Source organism: Lampris incognitus, chromosome 11 (genome assembly GCF_029633865.1).
Source record: "Lampris incognitus isolate fLamInc1 chromosome 11, fLamInc1.hap2, whole genome shotgun sequence".
Classification (NCBI taxonomy): Eukaryota; Metazoa; Chordata; class Actinopteri; order Lampriformes; family Lampridae; genus Lampris; species Lampris incognitus.
The window spans coordinates 13,642,949-13,661,770 of record NC_079221.1 but is presented as its reverse complement, the minus strand read 5'-3'; the positions used below and the strand labels follow the sequence as shown (position 1 = coordinate 13,661,770).

At 44.3% G+C, this 18,822-nt stretch overlaps 1 protein-coding gene across 3 annotated transcripts in view; it reads right to left on the bottom strand.

The window, feature by feature from the left end:
- tbc1d4 (TBC1 domain family, member 4) overlaps positions 1–18,822 on the bottom strand; it is a 61,817-nt gene that overhangs the window by 19,087 nt on the left and 23,908 nt on the right. The window contains exons 10-16 of one of the 3 annotated variants that reach the window (XM_056289506.1): positions 16,389–16,511; positions 15,563–15,622; positions 10,841–11,058; positions 9,047–9,199; positions 5,687–5,847; positions 1,996–2,208; positions 347–508 (exon numbers count right to left, since the gene is read on the bottom strand). In XM_056289506.1, coding sequence (XP_056145481.1) covers positions 347–508; positions 1,996–2,208; positions 5,687–5,847; positions 9,047–9,199; positions 10,841–11,058; positions 15,563–15,622; positions 16,389–16,511 — 1,090 coding nt within the window. Of the gene's footprint in view, positions 1–346; positions 509–1,995; positions 2,209–4,787; positions 5,140–5,686; positions 5,848–9,046; positions 9,200–10,840; positions 11,059–15,562; positions 15,623–16,388; positions 16,512–18,822 lie in introns of those variants that run through there. The other 2 variants (XM_056289504.1, XM_056289505.1) reach the window with 2 other exon arrangements.

The following is an 18,822-nucleotide window of genomic DNA, read 5'->3' as shown; positions in this document are numbered from 1 at the left end:
CACTAAACACACTGTGAAGGAGTTATTCAGTTATTCAGTTTCCTTGTAAAAATGAGCAGAAATGTATCTTATTGTGTCACTGTCCAGTCACGTGGTGGTTTACTGATATCAAATTACAACATCATCTTCAGCGAGTTTTGGTCTCACACAGGCAGAAATGATTCCAAACTTTGTGTGTCATAGTGCAACATGGAGAAAGACTTGCAATACACAATAAAGAAGGCCATCGTTGTATCTATATGCAAAAGGCGGTAACACTTAATAACTGCAAACAATGTAAGTGTGGAAATAATGCGACCTGGACAAGCTGAGCACACACACACACGCATGTGCACAATCCTCTCACCTTGGCAGAGTGCATTATAAATCTCTTCTTTGTCTTGTGGGACTGTGGTTCTGCCCGGCATGGTCAGCTTCCTCTCCCATAATGCCGTCACGTCTTTGGAGCACTGGCCCACTTCCTGGTAGTCCAGCTTCATTTTACGGATGTGCAGCTCATCACGACTCGCTGAGAAAACAGGTTAATTTATTTTTTAAGTAAAGTTTTCTTTTCTTTGGTGTGTTATTTTGTATAATGAGTAATCAAATTAATAATGAGGTGTCCACTTTGCATATCAGCTCTTCTTTTGACTCATTGTCAAGTCATCTAAGTTTGTCGAAGAGTCCAATTAGCATCGACTCACAGTGAATGAGATGGTGGTCAAGCAAGTAAGAGTGGAAGGCAGGATGTCATGAGAGATAAAAAGCAGAAATGTGCTGCTGCTTGTGTCCTTGCAAAGTACAACCTGAGCTCTTAAAGTAGGAGAAGAAGGGATCGCGGGGGCACAGTCCCTCTCACTTTACATCAACTCCCACAGTGACCCAAACACACGGACATGAGACACAACAGCCGGATAATGTGAATAACAAAACCCTGTTTGAAAAGCTTTCAGTGCTGCAAGCGTGGAATGTGCAGATGAAGACAGTGGAAAATGGCACATGGGACAAAGGAGACAAAAGACCAGAAAACATGGCTGACCCTGAAAATGCAAACAATACAGATTGATTTCAATGAGTGTAGCCCGTGTAGTAATGACCAGCACCCGAAAACAAAAACAAAAAAACACCATGCACACCATCTGCCATGACCCAAGAGGCTTCGCTTACCTTCTACTCAAAACGGATATTCACTGTTAGGTTCTCACACCAGCATTTGGTATCAGAGCAAACAAACAAAGGGAGAGTTGTGTTGGTTTGGAGAGGAAAAACTTGGCTGAGCAGCAGACATGACATGATCTACACCAACAGAGGGCGATATTTTCATAAACTGGCCTAAACATAAAAATTTATAACTAGCGTAAAAGGAAAAAAAAATTCTCAGCCCCATGCACTTCAATAACCTACGAAGTGTGTGTTAATGTTTTGTTCACGTGTGTGTGTGTGTGTCTGTGTCTGTGTGTATGTGTGAACTATCCAAACTAAATTTGGCTCTGTTGCAGAGACGGCAACATTTAGCTTGTCCCAAAATAAACAGCAGTTGAAATGATAGTTTACAGGGCTGCTAACTGTGGCCTCTCTCATCCTAATCCCTCCAGCGAGGAGGCCTCCGCTGAGCAACATGAAGACCTGTAGTGTGCAAACATGCTATGAGGAGCGATTGTGAAATCACAGGGTTGAAATAGACTGCAGATGGGAATAGTAGTTGGGCGATATCCACTGCAACAAATATCCTCAGTTCAACTCTCCTTGGAGGAAGAGTAGCCGGAGACGCCTTAACAATAACACCCAGTGTACCCATTTTTCAGTGAATGACCTTGTTAAGCAAACAATAAACTCTACTGTGTCTGTGGAAAAAACTACATTCGACATTAATGCACGTTAACAAACTTACTTCCATGGGGAAAACAGAACTCATCTGCTTTACTGCACCGTGTATGGGGCTCATGTGACTATCGAAACGATGAATTACCAGGAAATTATTAATACGTCATGGGGCCAATGCCAAGTGAAACTCACCCTCCAGCCTCTGGTTCTCCTTCTCCATACGCAGCAGTAGGATCTGCTGGTGGATGGCAGTCTTCCAGAGGGTCCGGTAGTCGGCCCTAGTTCTCTTGAGCCTCTCTCCGGTTAGCGGGTCACCCGAGAGGGGGGTCAGACGTCCCATGAGGTCCTGCCGCAGGTCTGACGCATGTGGAGACAGAGGCAGTAGCTCCCGGGAATCACAGTGCTCTAAAACCAAACATTACACACAAAGTTATTTATGATATATATATATGAATATAACTTTGTTAAAAGAAACACTCAACGGCAGGGAAAGTGCTCAACAAATAAGGAGCAAAGTAATCCCGTAAAGAATTTACTTGACTCACTGGATTTATATATATATATATATATATATAAGATATTATTATAAGATAAATACATATATATATACAGATATTATAAGAACTTAGTATTCCGCTCCTCATTTGTTGACCACTTTTACTAACACCATTCATGGTTTCCAGAAAAAAAACACGTTTTATATATATATATATATATATATATTTATATGTGTGTGTGTGTGTGTGTGTGTGTGTGTGTTTGTTCGGTCCTTGTATAACACACACACTTTGGTTACACATGGACCGAATGGTCCTTGTATAACCAAACTGAGAGGTATGTCATTCTCGGCACAAAGTCAAACACATTTTCGGTGGGTGTTGGACTCCGCCAAGGTTGTCCATTGTCTCCAATACTGTTTGATATTCATGGACAGGATCTCAAGGTGCAGCCAAGGTGAGGAGTGTATCTGTTTTGAGAACCTCAGAATTGCATCTCTGCTCTTCGCAGATGATGTGGTTTTGTTGGCTTCATTAGAACGCGACCTCCAGTCAGCACCTCCAAGTCTGAGGCCATGGTTCTCCACCGGAAAATGGTGGATTGCTCCCTCCGGGTTGGGGATGAGTTGTTGCTTCAAGTGAAGGAGTTCAATTATCTCAGGGTCTTGTTCACGAGTGAGGGTAGGATGGAGCGGGAGATTGACAGGTGGATTGGTGCAGCATCAGCAGTAATGCGGACGTTGTACCGGACCGTTGTGGTGAAGAGGAAACTGAACCAGAAGGCAAAGCTCTTAATTTACCAGTTAATCTCCGTTCCAACCCTCACCTATGCTCATGAGCTTTGGGTAGTGACCGAAAGGGTGAGATCGCGGATACAAGCGGATGTAATGAGTTTCCTCCGTAGGGTGTCTGGGCTCAGCCTTAGAGATAGGGTGAGGAGCTCGGACATGCGGAGAGAGCTCGGCATAGAGCCGCTACTCCTTCGCATTGAAAGGAACCAGTTGAGATGGTTCGGGCACATCCAACTGGGAGCAGACCCCGGGGTAGACCCAGAACTCGCTGGACAGACTACATGTCCAATCTGGCCTGGGAACATCTTGGGATCCCCCAGGAGGAGCTGGAGGACATTGTTGGGGAGAGGGACATCTAGATGGAGTGCCCTATTTAGCTTGCTGCCACTGTGACCCGACCCTGGAGAAGTGGCTGATGATGAGATGAGATGAGATGTGTGTGTTTTATATATATATATATAATACCTTTATGTAAGACAGTATTTTCTTGCATTCTGAATTGTACCAAAAAGGCCAAGTAAAATTCACGATAAAAGAATTTATCATTCTCATTCTGACCTGTGCATTTACTCTGATAAATGTATTTTTTTATTAATTCTTTAGTGAAGACATCTTGGGAGAAAGGTCCAACGACATTTAGACAACGCAGAGTTCTTCCATGTGACATATCCAAATGAAATGGAACAGTCAGGTGGGGTTTTGATGTGACTGACAGCCAATCACAGCTGAGCATTTTGATTAGAGCGTGGATCTTGATACGCTAATGGCCAGTTTCAATTTTGGTGGAAAAAGATCACTTGTTTTCTCTCAATCTCACTCCCATCCCTTCCTTCATTGGACGTTTTTGTTAGCACACACCCGCAAGTGCAGGATAATGTTACTAAAAAAAATTATTGTATTTGTCAGGAAGACAAAAATATTCTTACAAACACACAAAACAAGACATGTTTTGGTCAATTTCTAGAACATAGTGTTAAATAGATATGTAAATTAGGTACAGATAAAAAAAGGCAACAACAGTGAAAATAAATTTTTCCTCTCATGGGACCTTTAAAATACACCACAAAGACTTTTAGACTAAGAGGAGAGATAAAGATAAAGATAAGGGAGGAAATAGTTTGGGGGATCTTTATAAAAAATGTTTAAGAATTGGTGAGATACTAGATAACTGTCAAAATTCTCCTAAAATGAAAGTAAGAGTCCAAAAAAAAACCCTGCCAAGCTTGTTGTAATACTTTTTAAAAAAAAAAAGATATTTGATTTATTGAGGAACTCCCGTTTATAATATTGTGCAATCCTGTATATAGAGTATTCTGTTTTTCCTCTTTTTGCACTTTTTTGTAAATCTTCTCCCTGCCTGCACCTGGGGAGGCCGGAATAACAAATCACACCATCATCATATTTTCCAACGACGCCTGTGTTTTTCCAGTTTTCGAGGAGTTTGAAATAGAGCCGTGTGACGTCACTACACAGATCCCATCGGGTCAAAGGGAAGAAGGAAGCGCTCTGCGTTTCAAGCCAGGATGGCGGGCAGGAGAGCAGATCCACATACTGGTGTCATTTATCTGATAAGCATGTCGGAACAGCAAATCTCCCCAATGAAACCAAGTACTGAACATGTTTCTGCATACAGGCGATGTTTAGGAATGCAGGCATTATAAAAATCATCAAATATTAAATTGTAATTTTCACTAACTTCAACTCTGCCTTGATTCCTCGCCATGGTACTTTGTTCAGCTTCCCTCGGCTAAGCAGGTATCTTTATCCTATCCATCTGTCAGCAAAACATTTCTTCTTTTTTTTTTGATTTTCCTCTTTTTTCTCCCCAACTGTATCTGGCCACTTACCCCACTCTTCCGAGTCTTCCCAGTCGCTGCTCCACCCCCTCTGCTGATCCGGGGAGGGCTGCAGACTACTTACCATGTCTCCTCCAATACATGTGGAGTCGCCAGCCGCTTCTTTCCACCTGACAGTGAGGAGTTTCACCAGGGGGACATAGCGCGTGGGAGGATCACGCTATTCCCCCCAGCCCTCCCCCCCGAACAGGTGCCCCGACCGACCAGAGGAGGCGCTAGTGCAGGGACCAGGACACATACCCACATCTGGCTTCCCACCCACAGGCACAGCCAAATGTGTCTGTAGGGATGCCTGACCAAGCCGGAGGCAACATGGGGATTCGAACCAGCAATCCCCGTGTTGGTAGGCAACGGAATAGCCCGCTACGCTGCCTGGATGCCCCAAAACATTTCTAAAAATGGATTTAAAATGGATAGATTCTCACATTTTATGAGCAGGTTAGCCTTGTGCAGAGGATCCCCTGGTCAGATTGTGGTGCTGACATTATGTATATACTTTCTTAGATATCTCAATTTCTTGTAAAAAAAAATTCTTCATAAAAATGAATGAAAATTTGAAATCTCCTAATAATGGGCATTGGATGATCATTTCAGGTAAACGGCTTCAGCCTTGGTGAAGGTTTGAACTCTTTCCGGGTGTTTTTGCGATGTTCAGGGCCGGCTCTTTGTCAATCATATTGTGTCATGTGAGAACATGTACAGTGTTACATGGCGGCCCTGTGCGGGCCCAGTCTCGGACCTGTGTGCGGCATGGATGCGGAGGCCTTGTTCATGGGGGAGGCGACACTCAGGAAGATCTTCTGCCTCCAGGAGACCCTGCGGGGGGTCGGCGGCGGACCTCCTCCGTTCACAGAGTCGTTGCTGCAGCTGGACAGAGTCCTCCTCCTGCCTTCCCCGGTGCTAGAGGAGAAGACAGGCCAGTCACTGACACCATCAGGCATCATCTTACAGCTACAGGCTTCCAGAACCCTTCCAGCAGGCAGACACATATGCAAGCTCACAGGCACACAAACACACATCCACTGGTCCAAAGGCACATGCACACACACACACACGTCTACAAATACGCTTGCACATTAACACACATCCACTCCCCCCCACACCACACACACACATATACACACGTCTGCAAATACACTTACACATTAACACACATCCACTGGACTGGTCCACACACACACACACACACACACACACATCTGCAAATACACACGAACACACACACACACACACACACACACACACACAAACGATCTCTCCTCTGAGACAGGACAGGACAGGGCAGGAGAAACCCTACACAGGTTTTCAATCAACACAATCCCTTCACATTGTTGAAAAACACTCAGTGACATTTAAGAGCGCTGATGGCAGACACACACAAGGCCACTACAGGAACTCACGCCCAGCGGTGGTATTAATAAAGCAAAGGTTCGTTCAGCTGACAATTAGTACAACGGCGACTGACGTCACACACACACACGAGGAGCCGAGGCTGCGGTGTGTGAGTGTTTGTGCATTTTTCTGAGAGAAAAATGGCTTTTGCAAAGTCGAAGGAATACACTGTCAGTTGCTGCAGCTGTTTGGAAAAACCTGTTTACAGAAGAACCACAGCTGCCGAGTAACAAGCTGACAGGTCATGGACATACGAGGCTTTGTGACATCCATCCATCCATCCATTATCCAAGCCGCTTATCCCAATTGGGATCGCGGGATGCTGGAGCCTATCTCAGCAGTCACTGGGCGGCAGGCGGGGAGACACCCTGGACAGGCCGCCAGTCCATCACAGGGCCAACACACACACACACTCACACCTAGGGACAATTCAGTATGGTCAATTCACCTGACCTACATGTCTTTGGACTGTGGGAGGAAACCGGAGCCCCCGGAGGAAACCCACGCAGACACGGGGAGAACATGAAAACTCCACACAGAAGACGACCCGCGATGACCCCTCCCCCCCAAGGTTGGACAACCCTGGGATTCAAACCCAGGACCTTTTTGTTGTGAGGTGACCATGCTAACCACTGCACCCCCGTGCTGCCCGGCACCCCCCCCCCACACACATATAACCTCCACCAAACACATATTTACACACTCAGACATTCACTTCTCCCTGAGTCCAGCCAGCATTCATGTCCAACCCAGATAATAATTAAAAAAAAAACAACTTTCACCCTAACTGGGTACGGGTCCTCCCTGCCTGGCCAACCCCGTCTATCGGTACACTTTCATACATGTACTTGGGCCGTACATTCACCAGGGCTCATGTTCACTCTCTTCAGATTCTTTTTACACACCGTTTATGGTGTAGTCAATGAACACTTCCTATATATTTTATTTTTTTTTGGTTTTCTATCTGTTTGGACTTGTGTAAAGCACACTGCATGACATATTGTGCATGAGATGTGCCATACACATAAAGTTTGATTGACTGAATCCTTTGATTTCATTTGAACACATTTCAACTCACTTTTCACCACTGAGTAGATCGGCTTGTTGTGTCGTTAGTCAAGAGATCAAGAGACCATTTAACACGGAGCCTGGTCAGCACGCAGGGCCATGTGGATGCTCAATAACAGGAAGTGACCTCAGAGAGAGGACGCGGCCGTTGGGACGATGGCTGTGTTCTCAACACCATCCTACAAATTAAACACAGTTCCCTGTCCTGGCTTTTAAACCTCAGGTGGACTCAGTTATTCTGGACTCTCTCTATCATATCCCTGTCTTTTCAGACCAGTACAGGTTAAGTATAGACACTGGTTTCCAACTCCGGTCCTCGGAGCTCCTGGTGACGGCCTTTTAATTCCCCTGTTGTGCTCGGTCTTAAAACTGAAGCTTTGTCTGAAATTGCTCCCTATTTGCAAGATAGCACACTATGTATTTACCTTCCTCCATTTTGTTTGAGCGTCCAAATTCTAACAGTCAAATTTATTCACTGTGTCCACAAAAAGTCCCACAATGCAACTGGAAATAGTGTCCAGCACTATTTTATGCTAAAAATATCACAATGCAATGCTTCACCTCTTCTCAGCATTACTCATGTGTTCTTTTTACCGTCAAATACTGTGTGACAGGTCAAAAAGATGACACAAAATGTTGACTCATTAGTGTCACAAATCTCCATTTATTCTTCCCTATGGAGTACCTACTGAGTGTGTGGTAAGTAGGGAATAGTGAATAAGTTAACAACGCCAGACACAGCTTCAGACGACATGGCTAGATTCCTGGCAGAACAGAAAAATCAGCAGTATTCGGGCTCCTGGGTACTGGATTCTGGAGCGACTGGTATGAAGATATAACAGGACGACGGCCCTCTGGCCACACCGCAGGCTCGAATTTCTGACTGGTGATTACACAGACCAGCTTTGGTGTACACCAGGTGAAAGTGATAGCCTTGCCCTGAAACCTACAATCTGCTCTGGTTAACACAACCAAACCTCAGTCAATATGGACATGAGTACCTTTAAATTCCCGCCGTGACACTCGTGACCCCTTCAGTTGAGAAGCCTTTGATTCATTCACTGCCATGATTAATCACCACAGTGATTAATCAACTGATGAAAACATTACTAAGGAGACATCCTGTGGATCAGTACAGTATTGCTAGCAAATTAGATCACAGTCGTTATGCCTTTTTCATGCAACAAGAACTGCTTTGTTCAAGAAAGTTGTTGACAGACTGTCTAGTGAAGTTAGTAACACTGAACATGCTGGATCAGATCATGCCAAGGCGATGCATGCCAGCAGAGTGAGAGGGGGAGCAAACCAGCACATCCTGCCACTTCAGAAGATCAAGAGTCAGAGTCCGGCTGGAGAGCCAATAGAGAAGACAGCTGGAGAGTTATCGCCAATAGAGAAGACAGCTGGAGAGTTATCTTTATTTGTTAAAAAGAGGCTGTCGATAGACGAGAGAATATCGAGGACATAGGGACAAAAAAAAGCTGGATGTTAACACAAAAAATGGCTGCCGGCATCCCAAGGAGCAACACCTCCTCCCTCCCCACCACCCAAACCACCCAGATGGTGAACTTCCTGACTGATGCTTTTTTTTTGGGGGGGGGGTTAAGCAGGGGGGGGTCGGCTGTGCACCCCCTCTCACCTCTTGAGGCTCCCACTGTCAGCCAAGGAGCTCAGAGAGCCCAGCGAGCCCTGGTAAAAGCTTTTCAGGAAAGTGGGAGCGGAGAAGGAGGAGGGGAAGCTGATGGAGGACTCGCTCTCCGAGACACTGCGCGTTCTCGAGACGACCACGGGGCTGGATGACCCAAACACATGAAAATGCCCACAAATGAAAACAAACACATTACATACACAGACAGGGCTGCTGCCAGGAACTAGACACACTCATTGAGGCTTCAAAACAGTGACAGGAAACTTATGATGCTGTCGTTCAAGGCCAATGGGGAGGTTTCATAAGGGATCTTTTTTTTCTTTTTTTTTTAACAACTTGGGTCTTCTTTTTGTAGTTTTTGTCATTGTACATATCAGTTATAATGGCATTTTACTGCCTGGCTTCATTATGTAGATGTTGGACATGGACCACTGCTGGACTCAGCTTTATAATGGTGTCTTATGAGACAACTGAACAGGAGGGTCAGACATGTTTCAACGAGTCCAGTTAAACCCAATTATCTAAACTAGTGCTGCACGATTTGGTGAAAAAGTCATCTTGCGATTATTGTGGACAATATTGTGATTTGCGCTTGCGATATAATAAACAAATCTGTACGCATACAAATGATACAAATTTGTCGTGTTACCGCGAAATGTAGCGGCTTTCATTTTCCATGTTTTACACAGTACCTCTTTCTGCTCAATGTCGCTGAGCTTGAATCCCAAAATATCACCATATTAACAGAGGTCGCAGTTTGTTTGTTTTTTTGCCACCACTTCATCACCGTTAACCTGCCCGTTGTCATCGGTACCCATTTTTTCCTTCTTTCTGGTCTGTACACAGCACACCGGACAGTCATGTGACCGTAGACATGCACACACTTCACTGCCTCAACAGACTGATTGGTCATCTCTTAATTATGGGTGTAGATATGCAGACTGCACACAAACTTATGGTTCACACACACACATTTTGTTATTTAATTAAATCGCAGCCTTTTGCGGTTTTATAATTGTACAGGCTGACATCGCGGTTGCGACTAGATTAATCATGCGGCACTAATCTACACCATGTATTTGGGAAGTGAAAGTTTAAAGTTATGATGTGAGATGTCCAATATGGAGGATGACATTGCTGATCTACTTCCTGGTTCACCCTGAGGAAGTAGCAGGCTATACTTCCCGTAGGTAATAGTAACATCAATAAACTAGCCAGCCAGCACAGTAGAGAAGTCAGATGACGGACAGTCATGGACACAGTCTGACTGACACACTAGGGGGGGTTTGTTGTTTAAAGGACACTTTTAACACTCCTGTTCACTTGTCCCATAAGACACTGTTGTAAAGCTGAGTCCAGCGGTGGTCCATGTCCAAATGAAGCCGGTGAGTAAAATGAAATCATCACTGATATGACCTATGGTAAAAACTACCAAAATATGACCCAGGTTGTAAAAAATAAAAAGATAAGAATAGAATGATCCATTAAAGGTTGGTACTGATCAAAGAGAAAACAGATTACATTGTGTGGGACAAAAGGTGACCTCAGTACTTAGTATTTCTCTGTTAGTGTCAAAATGATTACGGAGGGGCGATAGGTTAAGATTACCATGACAATGTTAGCTTAGTTACACTCAAATCTCTTCAAAATAAAAGCTTATCACAACATATCAGTAGATTATCTTCTATGCATACCACTGATACTAACCTTCGTGTAACGCATTATCATTCCATACTCTTACAGGTTTAAACTGATGAGGAAGTGGCGTGATGCGAGCTGGATTACCTGGCCTGCAGCAGTTCGGGGGTCACAGACTGTTGTCTGCGGAGCGGCGCCTGTTTGCTCTGGCTGGCTGTCTGACCCTCGAAAGAGATGCGCTTCTTCACGGGCGGGTGGCTGAAGGTGTGGGCACGGCGGCGGAACTGCAGGCCTGCCTCCGGATCATCGTCAGTTAACTGGGTCGGGGAACCAGGAGGGGAATGACTTGGGGACTCCTCGTCCTGCTGGTAATGAGAGACATGATGCAGATTTTAAAACAGAGAAGATTCTGTCATCCACAGAAAAAGAAGAGTCTTGATGACTGCTTCAGATTTTTTTTTCTTACATATTTATTAGCTTTGCGTGACAAGTCAGAATAATGAGACAGGGCGAAGAATATGAAATTATCAATTATGGATAAAATACAATATCAATATAATCAATATACTCAAACAACTCTACATGGAGATACGGCTGTATGGGATCAGGTATGGAAAGGCCTGGATCAAAGAAAGGCAAATCTCAACAGGCAAATATGGTGGAGAGTTTCAGACCTTAAACCAAATGCATGCATCATGAAAATGTATTCCGTAAAATTCGGAAACCTTTGAATACCCCAACGTCTGATAGTAAAACCATGCAAGAAGCAAAAGGTCTACACTCACCTACCCAGTGTCCACAATTACACTAAGTCCAACACCATGCAACAGCCGTGGCTTCAGTGCTACCTCATGCCTGGCCATAAGCGGCCTCAGCTATTGTATTCTAATAGCCGATGTCCTGTGACTCACAGAGTCACTCACTATTGGCAGGGAGGCCGTCAATGGCTCAGTTCCCAACAAAACCCTCCAATCTGCTTCCATCACACTCCAGGACACCTCCCTCTCCGTTATGTGACATGACAGAAAAGTGCAACAACATTTATCATATTCCTTAAAACGTGCAAGAAACAGACTATCAGAATCCGTTGTGATTTGCTGAACCGTAAAGTCTAAATCTGTGTGAAGTGACTTGGTTGTGGCGAGGCAGGTGGTGAAACACACCACACAAGTATCGTCCGTCTCGTGCGCTGAACTGGGCCAGATGAGACGGTAATATGCGCGCCATGATTGTGCATTTTACAACGTAGGATGTGTGGATACATGCAGTTTAGGTTGGAACAAGGCCAATATCACGTGGGGCAGAGCAGCTACATTTCAGCGAGGATCAGTCGTGTTTACAAGGACATGAAGAGGAAGACACACGACTGTACATCCTGACTCGGTTTCCTGCCGGCAGATCTGCATCCTGCAAAGTCCCCAGAATACAACTTCGTACAAAACAACATTTGTCTGATCGCAGTGCTTTGATGGATTTAACCTGCCAGTGTCCGGATTAAAGTGAAACAAGAGAGGTCAAGAGAGATATATGTAGATGAGATAAGAAATAGCCATGAAATTTAAGCAAATAATTACTTAGTTACCAAAAATAGTAACTAATGGGAAGAGATGACTGATATCAACAAAATCAAATATCATAATATTTTTCCTGAATACGTCAATATTGATAATATGAGGATATTTTGAAGATAATTGTTGGTGCTCTCATAAGATATTTGAAGATATTTTGAAGATTATTATTGGTGCTCTCATAAGATATTTGAGGATATTTTGTAGATTATTACTGGTGCTTTCATAAGATATTTACACGGCAGAAAATGATCATTAGTGAGGTGGATATGATGACTAAGCAGGTAAATGGACTGATTTATAAAACATTTTTCTAGTCTACCGACCTCTCAAAGTGTTTTACAATGTATGCCTCACATTCACCCATTCATACACTAATGCACGACGCCAACCAGCTCATCAGGAGCAGTTAGGGGTTCAGTGTCTTGCTCAAGGACACTTCGACACGCTCTCTGGAGGAGCTGGGGATTGAACCAGCAACCTCCCAATTAATAGACGACCCGCTCTACCTCCTGAGCCATGCTCCACCTCAGGTAGAGACATCCATCCATCCATTACCCAAACCGCTTATCCTGCTCTCAGGGTCACGGGGATGCTGGAGCCTATCCCAGCAGTCATTGGGCGGCAGGTGGAGAGACAGCCTGGACAGGCTGCCCGTCCATCACAGGGCCAACACACACATTCACACTTAGGGACAATTTAGTATGGCCAAGTCACCTGACCTGCATGTCTTTGGACTGTGGGAGGAAACCGGAGCCAGGTAGAGACATATATTGTTCATTTCACTAAAACAGTGGAATAAGTTCAGAAAACCGTCTCACTTTACTGTAATGCAGCCTTTAAGACCAGGGAATGACAACATTTAAGTTATATCACCATATTACCAGAACCACAATCCCACAACACATCTAGTGTCATATTATCCATATGCTTATGTTATATTAATTAATCATATTATCCATATGATTGCTTATGGCATGAAATGGGCTTGTACTGTCTCAAAGAATTTACTTGACTCACTGAATTATTATCCTTATATCCATATTATCCAGATACTGAGCAGCTCTGCTAATGGGAGAGACAAAAGTCCTTGTGATGTCATTTGAATTTTGATTTGTCTTTTTAATCTTTTTTTAGTGTAGTATAAGGTCCCATAAAATGAAAAATGTATTTACCTCTTTAACCTGCACTCAATTTACATCTATTTAACACTGTTCTAGAAATTCACCAAAAATATTTCGGTGTATTTTTGTGTTTATAAAAAGGTTTTCCTCTTCCTGACAAATACAATAATTTTTCAAAGCGACATCACACTGCATTTGCAGGCGTACGCAAACAAACAAGCGATTTTCAACCACCAAACTGAAACTAATCAATGGCGTATCGATGTCCACGTTCTTCTAAAAATGCCCGGCCATGATTGGCTGTCAGTCAAGTCAGTCTCCCTCCCCTCACTAAATCCCACCCAGCCATTCCGTTTCATTCGGATGTTCTTCACACCGCGCAAGGTTGAAATGCTCAACATGGCGTTTCATGGGCGCCCTAAGCGACAAGAAGGTGGCAGGTGTGTTTCATCCCCTCCCTCGTGAATGATCACACATCCACCTCACATTCCGCACAACACTGATATCATGGAGCGTTGCGCCATCCAACTACCCCCAAACGGTCATCTCGCCTCTCAGCTCCCTCCCTCCTGTTCTCTTTCTCTTTTCAGACCACAGCTAAAGCACGGAGGTGTCTGAGAGCAGGGCTGGGCAGAATACTTTGACCGAGTATTTTGTTCCTGAATGTGATCAGTAACGCACTGATGCATGCTCAATAATCAAGGTAAGAAAATCAAAGAAGGTTGAATCAGTTCATCTGGATACAATGTTTATTGACTGATACCATAAACATTGTATCCAGATGAACTGATTCAACTTTCTTTGATCAGTAATTCAGTTCCATCAGATTTCCTTTAGGATACATCTTCAAAAGCCACATGTGAAACAGTTGTGTTGTATCATTAGCGTCAACTGTGTCCCATTGTTCTTTATTCAACGGTGTCACTGTTATCTCCATGTCATTATCTCAGTATGTTTTGGCCATCTGACAATAACGGCTGTGCTCTACTGACGTGTGACACACGCAGGAGGAAATGTGCACGTGATGAATTGAAAATAATAAAAAAAAAAATTTAAGAGATTTTTTTTGGGGGGGGAGGGTTTTGATTTTGGTATATTTTGTTGATCCCCGTGGGGAAATTCCTCTTTGCATTTAACCCATCCCAGTTGTGTAGCTAGGAGCAGTGAGCAGCCACTGTGCAGCGCCCGGGGACCAACTCCAGTTCATCTTGTCATTGCCTTGGTCAGGGGCACAGACAGGAGTATTAACCCTAACATGCATGTCTTTCTGATGGTGGGGGAAACCGGAGCACCCGGTGAAAACCCACCGCAGCCACGGGGAGGACATGCAAACTACACACAGAGGATGACCCCCCCCAAGGTTGGGTTCGAACCCAGGACCATCTTGCTGTGAGATGACAGTGCTAACCACTGGGCCACCGTGCCACAGATTGTATCATTACTTTTGATTTGGAGCAGGGTCAGCACCAGGGCATGTAAATATCACCCTGGGGGACATTTCAGTTGACTTCACCTCGCTATTGCAATCATTATAATGTTGCATGAACAAGAAAGAGAAATGCAAATTTGCATGAACAAGGGAAACGCAAATTTACACACCAGAACTGCGCATGTGCATACACGCACCCACACACACACACACACACACACACACACGCACACACACACGCATGCACAAACAAACGCACTACATGAACTACGCTGCATAGAGCAGATCTAGTGCACATGTTTTCCATGTGTCTAGTCGTTGCTGAGTTGCAGACTGCAGCCTAAGCCCACCCTTTTAAAAACACTTTCCTTTGGTTTTCAATTTTCGCATGAGGCCACACTAGCCTGCCAATGAACACATAACACCACCCATAATGCTGACACAGGTGAGGAGTGAAGTATTCCAAAAATATTCTACTCAGAATTTAAGTAACTGTAATCTGAATACTGGTGATTCTAAACATAATGTGTGCAGACTACAGACATTTCACCTCCGTATTCTGAATACTTAAGCGGCCGCCCTCGTTCCCATAGCAGAACAGCACTGTTCACCCCCAGGACCAAAACAGTCATCAAACTCTCATCCAAAGGAAAGATAAGAAACATGACACCCCGGTAAAAGTGAGAATTCCCAGAAAGCCTTGAACAAAGTTCTTGGATGTCGTACATTCCTACTGATGGACACTTACTCTCTCAAAACTGCCCATGCTTCCCATGCTTCCCAAACGGCCCCGCATACGGCTGGCACCCTGGTGAGAGAGGGGATTACATAACAAACATGTAATCCTTCAAAAAGAAAAAAAAAATCACAAAACACAAACTACATACAAGTAGAAATGTCAAGGATTAAATGGTGTCTTGTAAAAGTGTCTTGCTCTCTCTGGAGAGAGAAAACCTTGTGAAGATAACTAGGAAATTATGCAGTTGTGTAATGGCTGAAAAGCAGAAAAACACTGGGAGTGATATGTTTACAGTGTCATGGTCCAGACAGGTCTGTGGGACGTAACAGATGGTAGCAGAGGTGTCAGATTGCCTGAATCCTTTAACTGAGGCATTATTGCCGCCTCAGTCGCAGATATGGGTCAATCCAAATCCCTTGGATGACAATGACACAGAAAAGGTGACAGACACAAAAGACACCGAGACAGTTATAACACAAACACACACACACAAGGTACAGAGAAGAATGGTTGGGTTGTGCTGGAAAATGAGAGCTTGGCAGAGCTAAAGATGGAAAGAAAAGACAAAAAAGGAAACAGAAGACAGCAGAAATAAAGTAAAAGGATAAGAATCTGAATTCAGCACAGAGACGGCAATGATTAGACAGACCGAGACAGACAGAGGCAGACATAGTACAGTCTGACAGAGATAGATAGATGCATACATACTATACATGCACACATAGTACATACATATACATGCATACATCTATATATATATACTCACATACACACACTTGCAAACACACATAACACATACAACCAAAGAAAAAAGCCCTCTTTATTCTTGTCATACCCGTGAGAAGATGTTCTCCAGAGAGCTGGTGAGGGAGGTGCGGGCTTTATTTTTCAGGATATCCAGCTTGAAGCGACCGCCGCTGGTCATGCCGTCTCCTGCTGCCATGTTGTTTGGAGCGTTCTGTCAAACAGCAGCAGCCAAGGACAGATGAGAGCAGTCAGAGCAGGCGAAGTACACGTGTTGTCTCCAACCAAGGTAAAAATTCTGACTCTAATTAAAGGATTGTGTTGTGAGCCAGAATAGCCTCAGCGCCCCTGCTGCACATTATATGTACATGCTGCAGACGTGCTGCGAGAATCATTTTGTACCGATTCTTGGAAATAGACGTTCTGCAGCTCAGTGTATTCTCAGTGGGAACAAAAGGCTAAGTTACACTTTACTGATGTATTTGTACCAATGAGAACTTGTCATTCTGCTGCCTGCATTACCCAGACCAGGACTGGCACAGCATATGGTGCCTTGCTCATGGGTACAACGGCACACCGGCTGTATCGTGAATAATGATACCAAGCAAACCTCCCGAAGTCTATGACCTCCTGCTGCATTCCTCAACAATGAACCGGCTGAAACCAAATTACACTCAATTCTTCTGTTCAGATCAAGCTGATGTTGCTTCAGAAGAGAGGCTTAATAGAGGAGACGGACGCTCGAGGTCAGACAGGGGAGGACTGATGGGAAAATAAGCGACAGAAACGTGACTAAATGAGAGTTGTTCCCCTCTGTCATGTTATGGCAGTGTGACTCCATGCCATCAGTTCCATCTGCATTATTATGTGACCCGCATCTAGAAACGCTATCCGGATAATTGCCAGTCAAATCATGGCCTTTGCATTGAAGCGTTATTTGTATGCGTTCTCATTGTTTGCATTGTCAGATCTCATGTTTTGCGCGTTCATCGGTGATGAGATCACAAGTCTGTTTATCATCACCAAAAATAAATAATGGAGAAAAAAAAACAATTAAGAGTCAAGACACAAGCCAGTCGTTTTAACAACTCAGAGGACTCAGAGACGGCAAGTATTGCAGTTTTGTCGTAAACATGTCTGTAAATGCTTTGAATATAACTACAAGGGACTTATTTACATGGTGGGTGCCGTTCAAAACCAGTGTTTGGTGAGTCTGAGTAACACCACAGACCCAACGGCTCCATCGGGGCACTGTAATAATGCAACCAACGCATCAACAGCAACAGGTAAAGCTCTCATGGCTCAAAAATGTGATCCCGAGTCTTTATCACTATAATTCCCTCCAAAATTCAAATATTAGAAGGGAGACAATGAAATATCACAAGATTTTTAAAAGCAATGACTGGAAATAATAGTTTATATGATAAAAAAATCATTTATGGGGACGTCCGGGTAGCGTAGTGGTCTATTTCGTTGCCTACCAACACGGGGATCCCAGTTCGAATCCCCGTGTTACCTCCAGCTTGGTCGGGCGTCCCTACAGATACAATTGGCCGTGTCTGCGGGTGGGAAGCCAGATGTGGGTATGTGGCCTGGTCGCTGCACTAGCGCCTCCTTTGGTCGGTTGGGGGGGGCCTGGGGGGAATAGCGTGATCCTCCCACGCGCTACGTCACCCTGGTGAAACTCCTCACTGTCAGGTGAAAAGAAGCGGCTGGCGACTGTATCGGAGGAGGCATGTGGTAGTCTGCAGCCCTCCCCAGAGCGGCAGAGGGGGCGGAGCAGGCTCGGAGAAAAGGGGGAGGGACAAAAAAATCATGTTTTAATAAGACTGAAATTTAAAAAATTACTATAGTCACTGCTCATAATCTGATTTTATTTTATTATTTTTTTTTTTCAAATTTATTTCTGATTTTTCCCTTTTTTCTCCCAATTTAGTGGCCAATCGATCCCTATTTTAATTCAAACACCCACCCTCGTACTGCATGCATTCGCCAACTGCATCTCTCCGGCCGGCAGTCTCGAAGGAGACCGCCTCCCCACTTTCGTGACAAGGCGACTCCAGGCCGAACCACTGTTTCTTCCGACACACACAGAGACGCATTCACGTGACGAACACAAGCCGACTCCGCCCCCCTCCCGAAGACAGCGTTTTGCCAATGATTGCTGCTTCATCGAGTCCGGCCATAGTCGGATCTGACGAGTGATTTTATTTTTTTAGCAATTAACTAGCTTGCCACCCCAATGACTAGCACATCACCACTTCTGCTCAGAGCTACACATTGATTCTTAATGCATATGTTGGATAAATCCTTGGTCCAAAAACAAACGACAATAGCGTCAGTAAGCATCGATGCTAGCCACATGCAACATTACATTGGAAACGAAAGGAACCTCCAGTGCAGCATAATGAAATGATGCAGACGGAGATGATGATGATGACTCTACTTCCCTGGATGGATGGCATTTACACCTGCTGATTCTGGCTGAAACTTATATAATATAGTGTTATAATATAATTTCATAA